Source organism: Agelaius tricolor, unplaced genomic scaffold (genome assembly GCF_023055355.1).
Source record: "Agelaius tricolor isolate 1412-34295 unplaced genomic scaffold, bAgeTri1.0.p SCAF_1, whole genome shotgun sequence".
Classification (NCBI taxonomy): Eukaryota; Metazoa; Chordata; class Aves; order Passeriformes; family Icteridae; genus Agelaius; species Agelaius tricolor.
This window is the reverse complement of record NW_027269261.1, coordinates 97,747,262-97,760,415: the sequence shown is the minus strand read 5'-3', so window position 1 is coordinate 97,760,415 and position 13,154 is coordinate 97,747,262. Positions and strand designations below refer to the sequence as shown.

Sequence of the window (13,154 nt, the reverse complement as noted above, 5' to 3'; positions counted from 1 at the left end):
TGATCAATTTGTTTTGTAGGGAGAGATGGGTGTGAAAGGACCAGACGGTGTTGCTGGGCTGCCGGGTGAAAAGGTATGTTCCTGTTTGTTGAGTTGTGATTAACTCATGGGAAATGTTCATTGTGTCAGTGGCTTCTCTGTAATAGTTTACAGAAATGGGAGGATAGAACATTTCTGGTAGAACATTAATATCTTACCTGCACTGCCATGTTTTTGTAGCCCACTGAAAAAGCTGTTCAGATCTGCAGGTGTATGTGTTTTGTGGGGTTTTTTCCCAAGAAGTGGGGGTTATGTACAGAGCTAAAGAAAGCTACTTGTTCCTCCTGCTCAGTCTGTGGTCTGCAAGCTTAGATAAGAGCTCTTGTGCTCTCAGCAGGCATCTTGGTGGAGCTTGAGATAAACACCACTGACTTCTTAATCAAAGGTTTGGAATAGCCATGGCTAAGAAGGCATGCCAGCCTACTGGTGTATTCAAGGATAAGTTTAGTTTCATTTCAGAATGTAAGCGTGCAAAATAAGACAGTTGTATGCACTTATTGGGTTCAGTACTACTTACCTGTATCAGAGGAACTCTGTAAGTCTAATATCTAGAATCTTCAGTATAGAGACAACCCTCATAACACTGAGGAAACAGTTTGTTGCTGTCAGGTTTAAAACCTGTGGGTTTACAGGACATAAAATCATGAAATTGTCTTTTATTTTTACTTATTATTTCTGTCTCAAATTGTGGTTTTTTAAAAATGGGAGGTAGACGTATACGAGCATAGTTAAGGGTGAAAATCAAGGTATTTGTTGCTGATGTTAAGTTATATTGGTAGAAAAAGGGAGAACAGGCTGCAAAGATGTTCAAAGGAATTTGCAACATTGAAGAACTGAATTGCCAAGTGGTATGTAAAACTCAGAGGAAGCAATAGACAAGTGATGCAGAGGAAGAGGAAAACAAAGGAAGCATTATGCATTTCCTGCCAGACTGGACTAGCCAATACTGCTCAGGAAGAGATCTTGGAATTATAGATCAAGGAAAACATGGACTCACTGTTTAGCACTAGTCAAATTACTAGGAAGAAAATAGGGAACAAAGCAAAAGAGTTTTAATGTCACCATTTTTTATGAATCTGTCTGCAACTTGAATGATGTATACAGTTCTGGTTCTCACACCTCAGTGTGAATCTAATAATACCAGAAAAGATTCAGAGGTGTCAAGAGTGATCAAGAGCACCAGCCATCTTCCAATTAAAGTCTGACAATGTGGACTTCGATCTGAAAAAGGCACAATTAAGAAAAAAACGTGTCATGTTCTGTTCTCTGTACAGTGCTGACTGGAGCAGAAGAGATCAACAGGGATTTATTTATTTATTTTATTCTTCATTGTGCGAATATTAGAGCATAAACCTATCTGATAGGAGGTTCAAAAAGGATAAAAACAAAAGATAGGCTTTTTCTTCCTTCTACAATATTACAGTTTGAACACTACACAGAACTTGAAAAGTCTGAAAATGTATTAGAAGATTAGTGGAGTAAAATTCAATTGAGTGTGTCAGTCTGCTTGTACTTCAAGAGGCTGGGACCTGGGAAAGCCACAGGAGGAGTCTTTATGGCTGCCCTGTTATATTTTTCTGTAGACAACTGTTGTTGCCATAATTGTAGTCCTGTAATTGACTGGAGAAACCTTTGTTTTGATCCAGAGAGACAGTGTTTTACTTTATCCTGCTCCTAGATGTGAATTAATGGAAAGAGTTTTCATAAAGCATTGTAGATTGAGATTGATCTAGAATGAAGCTGTGTTTTCCCTTGGCTCTTTCCATAGCTCCTACTCTGATGTTATCTTGCTATAAACTTACCAGGCTAGGTTACTTTTCCAGTCCAAGTTATTATTATTACAGTTTCCATGGTTAATATTGTTTGGGTTTTTTTGCTAAGCGCCTTGCAAATTCATTGTCAAGCCAAATCCCAAAGCTCCTGTTAGTTTACATGAAGCTCAACAGTCAGATCTTATTTAATATCCAGACCTTGTACTTTTTCTGAACATTACAACTCTTTTAATTCAGCCTATATAAAATACAAATTACAAATGAGCTATGAATTAAAAATTAACTACCATGAAATACAAAACTGTCAAAGCTTAAAACTTCTAAAATAAAAAAAGAAAGCCAAGTATTTTGTACATGCATAGCTAGATGAAGAAAGTGAGATCCAGCTATCCAGCTTCTGCTAGCTGGAGTGGTCATGTCTGTGTGGAGTAGTGCAGTGCTGTGTGTGTTGGCTCCTCGTGCTGTGGAATATTTTCCTCGTGCTGTGGAAGGTGCTAAAGTGTTCTTACCCAGATGGTTCATCAAGAGCTATATAGATGTGTAGAATCTTTTATTTTTGTGCTCCCCTAAGTGTGGTATTCCGGATGCTAACATTGTACACAGAGTTAAAGACAATGAAGTGGAGGAGCAGCACCAAACCTGTCTGAGGTGAAGAAGCATTTGGACAAAACACCCTCAGGCACATGATGGGATTCTTGGGGTGTTCTGTGCAGGGCCAGGAACTGGACTTGAATATTCTGAGTCCCTTGCAACTCAACGTACTCTATGATAAAAATACTCTAAGCACTGTTGTTTGCAAAGGCATCTCCTACCTTTCAGGCTGTTGAAGTGCAGACTGTGCAGTGCTGGGAAAGCATTCTGAGGAGCTACTGCTGTTTGTATATCTTCTTAAATCTGTCAGCATGCTTTATGTATTGTTGGAGATGTTAAATTGCTTAGTATGGATTTTCTTATGTTTTTGCACTGTGTGTTTCTGAGCATTGAGCAGATGTGCTCCTGAGTCACTAGCTAGAAACAGGAAGAAGGAAGGATAAATTATACTCTTTTCAAAAATTTAACTGAAGATTGAGTCTTCAAAGAACAGAAGCGCTCTTGATAATACTCCCAAAACCTATCCACTGCAATACTCCTTAGCTTATACTTCATTCCCTGGGAAAAGGTTCAGAGAATAAATAAGCAATAGATTTTACTCATGTTGTTATGTGCAAGCAGCAGTATCAATTCATTTGACCTACTTTAGATGTTTACCTTAGAATGAGGTAAACTTGGCTGTTGAAAATTCTGTTTCTTTAGATTGATTATCTCAAACATACTTGATATAGTGAAAAACTAAACTTAGAATAATACTATACAATGTGCTTTATTACTTGAGAGAATCTTAACAGGAGAATCTCTCAGAACAGTGCTTGGTGCTCATACACTTAATTTTCAAGATGTGGGTAAATTGTGAGGCATCTGTGAGTCTTCATATATGGCCTTGACTTTCAAGTATGAAAATTGTTCAGTCTGTCTTCAAATGTGACACTCTGCCTTCTGTCACTTTCAAGACATACTGTCACTGACAATGTAATTTCCCATTCACTAAATGCTGCAGTGGTTTTGCCACAGCCTGCTGGCTAATGAGTGCACAAGTGAGTGATGTAGACTTCTAGGAAGCTCTTGCCTGTTAAGAGGTTGGATCTGCTGAAGGCTAATACAGAGAACAGAGTTTAAGGCTTGATGATTCTATGGTAACATAAGAATAACCTCAACATTCTAAAGAAACCAGAGGAATGTTCTGGCCATAATTCAGCAGCTTTGTGGATTTTTCTGATGTAAGTTGCCAAAGTAAAAAATTAAGTTTTCATTGACTGGTGGCACACCACAAGATGCCTATTGTCTCATCTGCCTTTGGGTTAAAAGAAGTCAGTGTCATGGTGCTTTTGACTAATCTAGAGAGTCAAGAATCTAACACAGATCCTGTGGAGCCCTACCTCAGGCCCCCAAAGTCACAAAACAGTATTACATATGTAAATTACATATGTAAAAAAAAAAATTATGTATGTGACTGTCTATTTGATGTCCGCCTATCTAGTTCCTTCTCCCTATCCTTTTTCAGGAAACTGTCTTAAGAGATTTTTCTTTTAAAAAGTAAAACCTACTTGGGGCAACAGGAAAAACTTTTGAGATTATCAGAGGAGATGGTTCTGAGGTACTTGTTTATAATTCTAAAATAAGAGGGTAGTAGGCTTCCCTTGGAGGGAAATTTGTTCCCTTTGTAGACTATCAGAAGAGATGGAATACAGTGGCATGATCCCTTTCTTGCAATGGGGACTGTTTTGTAGCTCAGCCTTGTAGGCACACTTCTTCAACATATCTGTCAAACCATGATACAAGAACAACTGGAACTGATTCTAACTGTGGTTAATCAGAATCCCTATATGTGTGAGACCTTAGGCTCTGTCCTTCTGGCAATGTACAGCAAAGGCTGTGAGTGCAGAAGAAATGTGTTGAAGGAAGCACTGTTAGCCTACTTTTTGGTGATTAGCAAGTGAAACTGCCTCTGGATACACTTCTGAAGCCATTTAGTATAACTGGATTGTAGCCAGAGTGCTGGTTATGGCATGAGAAATTAAATCTGTCCCTGAAGTGGAGGTTTGAGGGGACTGGACTGCTTTAAGATATAATATGACAGTCACCTATCTGCTCCAGAAATCAAGCAATCCTGATCTAGCAGTTAGATTCCTTATGGCAATGAAAACTGATTGCTCAGCCATTAAGAATGGGCTTCACCTCTCACCGCTGTGTACAGGGTCACATCACTGGCATAACCTCAGCAAAGTCAATACATCGCTGTGCAAAGTATTTCTATTTTAAAAAGTCTGATGATTTTCCTAGTGTTTCTGTACTTCTGAAATGGAGACAAAGCATTCCTGTTGTGTGGCCCACAGACTTCTCCCTCGCTGAAGTCATAACATCATCTTACTTCCATACAGGTTGAATATGTGCAGATCCTTTCCACAGCACCCACTGGGGGATTGTTACAGACCTCCATGACATGTGCTTTGTGTTGTGTCTCTGCACAAAGCATATCATGGGATGGATCCTTCCACTACTTACAGGGGGCTTATAAAAAAGAGAGAGAGCTACCTTTTACAAGGGCAGATAGTGATAGGACAAGGGGGGATGGTTTTAAACTGAAATATGAGAGCTCTAGATAAAATGTCAGGAAGAAATTCTTTACTCAGAGGGTGGTGAGGCACTGGAACAGGTTGCCCAGAGAAGTTGTAAATGCCCCATTCCTGGAAGTGTTTAAGGTCAGGTTGCATAGGGTCCTGAGCAACCTGGTCTAATGGGTGGCATCCCTGCCCATGGCAGTGGGGTAGGAACCAGATGATTTTCAAGATCTGTTTCAACCCAAGCCCTTCTATGATTCTGTGATCCTCTCTATATGGTGTATCTCCAGGCTTTCCAAACAGTCTGACAGCACTTTGAACCATGATTAGAAAATCAAGTCCTCAAGCCTTAAAAATGTGTTAGACATTTTCTGGGGATAAGGGGGGGAAAAAATTCCATCAACCACCTGATCTCAGTGTTCTCACTTACAGGGAGCTCATTTTTTTCCTTTCCTTCATAGCTTTTTGTAAGCTTGAAACAAGCTGGGTTTAATTTTCCTCTGTATAGTTGAGACTTTCCTTTTTCCTGCACTTCTTGTGTCCACTTCTTGGACACAAAGTCCAAGAATAAGTTAAATCCTTTCCTTCTCTTTGCTTCTGGCTCTATAATGCCATGGCAATGAAGCTCGAAACTGAAAGTTTATTTGAGTTCTGGATGCTAAGTGATGGAGTCCTGTTTGGGTTACAGGGTTATTTTTTGCTGGTCTGTGATGCCTTGTCAGTCATGGTGAATTTCTCAAGCATTTTGGCATATACATTTTAGGGGGTAGACAATCTCTGCAAGCTTGAGAAGTTTAGCAGGAATTCGTGGTTCTGAGATAAGCAGCCACCTGGGGCAGGTATTTTGATGCAAAGTATTAAGCCTCTTGGTGAGTTGGGGACCTTATGGTTCCCTCCAAGTACCTGAGAGGAGATTGTAGTGAGTGTTGGTTTCTTCTCCCATGTAAGGAGTTACAGGATAAGAAGAAATGGTCTCAAGTCACGCCAGGGGATGTTTAGATTTCATATTAGGAAAAACTTCTCCACCAAAAGGATCATCAGGCATTGGAATGAGCCGTCCATGGAAGAGGTTTGAGTCAACATCTCTCTAAATGTTCCAAAAATGTGGCATTTAGTGACATGGTTCAGTGGTGGAGATATCATTGTTAGATTAATGGTTGGACTCAATCCTAGAGGTCTTCTCCAACCTTAAGGATTCTATGGCTTATGTGTGTTATGGGTCCTGCTAGCCAGAAATGCCTTATGCTTCTGAGAATGTGCTGATGGCAGTAAGGCTCAAAGGGCTCAAAGGACTCAATGTTTTTCTAATTTTTCTATTATGAAAATATTTTTTCTTCTTTATCAATGACTACATTCTGAAAAATTAAATTGATGTAGGCAGTAACATAATTCAGATTTACTGAACTAAACTGGATTTGTCCATTCCCCTTTATCCAAACCTCTATACTAAGTGCTTCCTCATGATACAATGATACAATTAATAGACCAAAAACTCCATTTTGTGAAATACTTCTGACAACATTCATTCATTTGAATATTTGACTTTCAAATGGCTTAACTTTATTGTTTTAACTTTTTGCATTGATTTTTTGCAATCTAGATTATGAACACTATTCCTAAAATATTAAATACATTGAATAAGCTTTTTAGAATAGCTGGTCTTGCATATAAGCATGAAGCAATGAGATATTCAATGCTGTGCATTTGCTACTACACTCTATAGATCCTTCTGCAGTATATTAATAAAATAGTTCAGACTAAAAAGAGAAAGACATGCTTATGTAAATCAAAAAGTGTTTATTTCTACACAGATTTATATTCAGAATATTTACCAAATTAAACTGGGTTTGTCCAATCCCCTTTATCCAAACCTCTACAGTAATTGCTTTCTCATGATCCATAACATAAAATTCACAGTATAGTACTCATAGTGACAGAGATCATGTAAAATCACATGTAAAATATGATGGAGATCAAAGTCAGACCAGAGAAAAAAACAAGAGTACGTTTCAAGAGCTCTACCCACTCTATGAGTGTTATTTGTACTTTGAGTATTGAAAATGAGATTTACATAAAATGAGTTTTACATGAAACTGTTCAGCAGGTATTTGTAAAAGGATTAGTCCTTTGTTTTTAAGCAAATGTATGTGTGATGATGAGCCAACAAAATGTACATGAACTCACATATTTTGTGAGCTAGAAGATAATAGTACTGATATAAGTAATGCTGCTTGTAGTCTTGTTTTTCTTAATTTAACTGTGTCCTCTGGTACTTCAGTTTTCTCAAGTCCAATATCAATGTGCTGTCTTCAGCTTTAACTGACTTGGAAACCAAACTGTTGATTTCAGTTTTGATAAATTTGAATATCCTTTTGGAGTAGGGTTCTCTTTATATTTGGAACAGGTAAGGAAATAAATAGAAAAAGGCTACTCGAAATGTGATATAGATTCTGTTTGTGGTATGAATGCTATCAAGACAGCTTCCTGAACAGTCCACTTTGCACTGCCTGGTGGGAAGAGTTCTCCTTTCCCTTAGTGGTACCTGAGAAAATGGGTTTGAAAACAGCTACATTATAAAATTTTTCTTTTCTTAATATAAAATGTGACTTAGAAATGTCCAGTGCTTTGTTTTCCAATATGATTTAATTTATATATGTGAACCTAAAATTTTGAAAAAAAAATAAAATAAAACATTGTATGCTAGTGTAGCATGTGACTTCAAATTGCTTTCAGAGATGTTTTTAATACCCATCTCTGTACTGAGTTACTACAGGGTCAGGGTTTCAGGGCCAGCTGTGTCATGAAATCCACAACTGGAAACTTGTTTTAAATTACATCCAAATCAAAACCTCATCATGAACATCCTTGTGACCATTGTTCTGCTTTGCCCATTGCTCCAGCTAGACCATGCAAACTCTAGAATTTTCCAGGGCATATTTGACTTTGCAGAAGAGCCGTGGATATTTGGCCTGTTGTGCCAGTTCAGTGTATGCTTTTGGAGCATTAATCACTCATGCAAGTGTACAAATCTGAGGAGACATTGGTTTTGAGTTTTCAGTAATGCAGTCTTTTCCTTGCAGCTGTCTTGAAAGATCTCTGGACATATTGCCTTCCACATTTCATGTCCTGTACAGATCCTTGACAGGGATCAGGATATTTCTGAAGTAGCTCATCAGCATCTTTGAGAAAACTTCCAAAATATGGGTGGAGCCCTGGATAGGTACTACTTAAAGCCATCTTACTCAGTTTATCTGTCTTTTATTCAGTACCATCCAATTTATGAGCTCCCATTACTGCAAATCAGTTATATTTCAATATTCTTAGATCATGTATGGACATAAATTGTGTTAGCTATTCAACTTTTGAAAGATCTTTGTGCTGCTTTGCTCTGGAGTCTGTAACAGAAACAAAATACTATAACCAGTAACACAGGAAAAATATTTGACATCAGAAATCTTTTCAAAGAGAGTTGTGAGCTGTAAGAATGTGGTACAATTGGAAACTTTCTTACCACTGAGTTTAAAGCCTTGAGCTTGAGAAATGCTGGTGATGGTAAATCAGGCAGTTGGATGCCATCTATAGCAGCAACAAATTTTCTACAAGGTTTGTATTCTTTTTGTGTTTTCAGTGATATCTTAGTGTGACATTAATATACATCTGATTTTAAGAGGTAGACACATGTGAAAATAGTAGGTCTCAATAGCTTTGTGATACATAGATATGCTTAAAAATAAAATAAATTATCTTACTTGGAAAATAGATCATTATGCTTTCCAAAACTTGTTTCATTGCTTCAGCATGTATGGTTCTTGCCTTCTTGCTCTCTCTTTAGCATTACAAGAAAGTGTTTTGAATAGCCTTTGATCATAAATTTGATTCCAAAGAGCTGTCTGCTGTGCTGACTTATTTTTGCCTTATTAGGGGATTTTTGCAGTTCACAACTCCAGGAACTGTCAGGCTCCCTGGTTTTTCAATTCCTGAAGCTAAACGACAGCAGTTCAGTTCAGTTCTCCAGAGAAAGCTCTGTGGAATCAAATTACCTGGCATGCAGTGACACTGCTTGGGTGTTATTTCCATTCTGGAGGGAAGGGTGCTGGTGACTGCTGTAGGTGTTGGTGAGCAAAGACTTCATTTTTTAATTAAGGAATCATTGCTTTTTGAGGGAAAGGAAATATGCTTCAGTCCCATCTGAGGAAAGTTACAGCATTGTCTTCTGTGCTCTCATGGGTTCCCTCAAAATCAGATTAGTACGTCTCAGTAGAACAGAAGTACAAATGTGCTTTTGGAGCCAGACATTACTTGTATTGCTTGGCATCAAAGCCGTGCTCTCCTGCAGGCGAGTGGCAGTGGTGAGATAAGAGTGGGAGGTATATGTACCCTCTGGGATTTGCACTGCAGCTGCAATAACCAGCAGAGCCTGGCTGCTCCTGGGGCCTGGGGCGCAGCAGCCGCCTTTGTGATGTGATGTGAGGTGTGGCCAGAGCCACCAAAGGTCACCATTCATTTTCCAGGGCTCTGGGATGCAGGGAGCAAAGCAGAGTGTGGCATGGTGCCATGCAGGGCAGGCCTTTGTTAGCCCCTTATGTAACGTGGAAGTAAAACATAATGCAGTTGTTAAATAATGCAGTCATTAAATGCAGCCCTTTGTTCCTTAATCAGAGTCATGAATACTCTAGCTGTGAGTCTGCTTGGCTCTGGGGCTCTTAACTGTGTTTGAAAAGCTTCAGTCAGGACCTTACAGAGCTTGAAAGGGCAGGGGAGGCTTGAGGATCCTTCTTCAATTGTTCATAAATTGTATTTATTGGATTCTTTCTGGAAGGTTTCTGTGGCGCATAGATTTTAATCTTGTGTGATTTTTCCCCTTCTTTTTTGAGGGCTAGAGACTGTGGGTTTATGAAACTGATATTCTGAACTTTCCACATCTCATCAGAATGCAGAGCTTTAAGTACCCATTATTGCACTGTAAAAGTTGGCAGCAGTGTGTTGCAGGAAATGGGCTAATTGGGGAGGAAGGAACTTTCTCACTGTACTGCCACATTGTACATCTTGTCTGACACATTTTGCTTAGTTTTCTTTGTCTTCTTTTAAGACACTAGGTATTGAACTTCACACAATACTAGATCTTTTGATCTGATGAATCATTAATCTATATTAGGATAATTATGGATAGATTGTGTTATTGTGCTTCATTTAAATTATATATAAGAGTATTTTCTGCCCGGATAATAACTCCTATTATGAGTAGCGCATTAGATTTTAAAAAAAATTCTTTATTTCGTCCAGTAAAAAATTTATACATAATACAAATTATACGGAGGTTGTAGATAATACTGTTGGCTGGTGTGACTTGTGGCCTGTTAACTCTCCTTTGCCCTTCTTTTAGTGGGTGAGTTATATTATTAAAATTTAAATAAATGCAGCTCATATGTGCATTTTTAATGTCAATGAATATATTTCTTGCTCCCAAACACACTAAAATTGTAGCACAGTTTTTATATTCCAAATTCAATGTAAATTGCTTTTTTAAATTCACAGATACCAAATTGTTGGAAATAAAAATTCCATTTTATTAGTATAGTAAAATCATTCACCGGTATTGCAAACCAGAATGTATTTTTATTTTTCTAGTTCTCACTGCTAGCCCATATTTATAAACACCTAAGATCCATGCTGCATGTTTCGAGTCTGAACCGATTAAATTAATGTGACACGCTGAGGCTGGGCCAAGTCTTGTCTAATCAGCAGTCAGCACTGTTTCTCTGGCATGAGCTCCCAAAAATAGTAACACAAGAAGTCAAACAAGTAAGTGGAAGGGCACTAAAAGAAAAAGTGCTGCTAATTCCACTGTTGACTTTTTGTCTAATGGATTCTTGTTCCCAGGCCACACTAAGTAAAGCAACTGGCATGGAGTGTGTTCCTGCAGATGGCTCAGCAGTGACACACGTGGCCCAGCTGGCTGACAGGTGTTTGATTTGTGTTTAACAAGTACCTCACACAAGACACTTTTTTTTTTTTTACAGAGACTGAGAAGCTAGTCAGCTAATGCTTTTTCTTCAGAATTACCACCCCTTTCACTATGCTCCTGTTCTTTTGTGAATGACAGTTCTTCTGTTTGTCCCATACACATGAAAATAACATCATGTTACTTTGAAATAAGACTCTAAACAGGAGAAATTAATTCATAATTAACTTTGTTTTATAGTTGTAACCTGTTACCTTTACACATGGAAGATGCACAGCAATTATTTGTATCTATTGACAATAATATCTCAAGAAATAATTATTTAGCTGTTCACCTCACAGAATGAAAATTCACTTTAAAAGTATGAATGGAAGGAGAGTGCCAGGCTTCTGGGCTGTGGCCATATACTCTATATTGGTGTGTCTTCCTGTAACATGACAAGATTTTGGGACTTTCTCAGACAGAGCAGCACAAAGCTGGAGTAAAATAAATTCCCCGTCCAGTGGAGCAAACAGTATCGATAGAGGTGCACCCAAGGCCATAAAGGAAGAGCAAAGGTAGGAAACTATTAAACAGATGGGAATTGTGTACAATGTGGACAATGCTATTCCTTAATAAATTTTTGAAGCTTTGTTGTAAGCTGCATTACAGCTCATTGCATAAATGGAGAGAGATTGTCTCAGTGGCAATCTAGGGAGTGGGAAGGGATTGGTTTTGTTTTCATGAGAAGAAGGCATTTGTTAGTCAGTGCCACGATAGCAGCTCTGCTAGAAAAGGCAGCAATGAGAACAGAAGAGTAGCAATCATCTTTGATTAATGGGAACCTAAGCAGGTAGGATATGTAATGTAAGAGCAGGTGTGGCCAGTTTGTCTTCCCCACCCCATTTCTCCATACTTTGGTCTGAACATTTTTGTCTTCTGGTATCAAATCCATGAGTTGGAAAGAGGTTAGACTTCAGGATCTATTAAGAAATGTGCATGACTGTCTGTGGTGACAGGGTTATACTGCCAGTGTTGTCAGATGGCCAGAGAAATACCACCCTCTAGAATACACTGTACTGGCAGAACTTCTGCTGAACCACAGAATGAGAAAGGAATGCAGCTGGAGAAATGGGTGTCAGAGTAGTGTTGATTCTCTAAATAAACATTAGGCTTTAATGAGAGGATGGTTAAAACTTACGCAAAAATTTGTGTCCCTCGGATAGTGGACAAGTTGCTTTCTGTCAGGCATCCCAGATGTAGTGTGCAGAGTAGCGAAATAAGCCTCAATGAGGTTAAGAAAAGACCTGAAAGGAAAATTACAACCCTTCTAGGCTGAGATGTCATCATTACCCACAGAGGTGCTCAGAATTTATGGAAATGGAGACTTACCTTTATGGAGCAGCTCCAGGGCTCCTGTGCTCACAGTAGATCGGCTGATCCCAGATTCCCGTGTTAGTCTTAATAATATAGCAATTACCTATTATTATATAGGTTGGTATATCCTCTTAATCTGTCTCCAGAAGTCTGTCTTTTGACAGTAAATGTCAAAAGCACTGTTTTGGAAGTGAGGAGAGACAGTTCTTGGAAAAGCCTTAAAAACCTATGTGGAAGTGGAGACCTGAAAACTGTACCTTGTTTTATTTATCAGTGGTTCAAAAGAGGTTTGCAGCTACAAACACACTGACAATATGACATTTCAGGAAAAATACTGATAGGAATTAGTTCTTAGACTAGAAATTTCAGTCTATATGCAGTTCTATTTGTCTCTGGTTGGGCCTAAACAATTGCTTTTTCTACTGTTTTTTTTCATTTCATATCTGTGTGGATAAACATTGAAGTTAATATTTAATGGCCTGTGGGTCTGACTTTTTTTAGTTAAACTTGCATTTGTACCAGCTGACAATCTGCCTCCTGAATCTTAAGATTATGGAACTGGATAATGATGAAGATGATGTTGATGATAGTTCTCTTATAAAGAATAGCTTCTGAGATGTAAGAGATGGACCAATGCTGTTTACATTCCTAATATAAACCTGAGGGTCCAACTATTATGTTCAGAATAATAGTCATATTATATTATTTGTGAAAGTCCTCAGCAATATGTTCATATTGAATAATGCTTTTTAACACACATTTAGTATTACTACATTTCAAATATTATTTGAGCAGGGCCAATTAGAATACTTTCCAGTTCTGTTGAAACTTTAATAGGATTTGGATTTGCTTTAATGTTATGTTATGGTT

General features: G+C 38.2%; 1 protein-coding gene across 5 annotated transcripts in view; it reads left to right on the top strand.

Annotated features, from left to right (window-relative positions):
- COL19A1 (collagen type XIX alpha 1 chain) overlaps nt 1-13,154 on the top strand; it is a 183,827-nt gene that overhangs the window by 43,989 nt on the left and 126,684 nt on the right. For all 5 annotated transcript variants that reach the window (XM_071445227.1, XM_071445202.1, XM_071445210.1 and 2 more), the window contains exon 10: nt 20-73. In XM_071445227.1, coding sequence (XP_071301328.1) covers nt 20-73 — 54 coding nt within the window. The remainder of the gene's footprint in view (nt 1-19; nt 74-13,154) is intronic.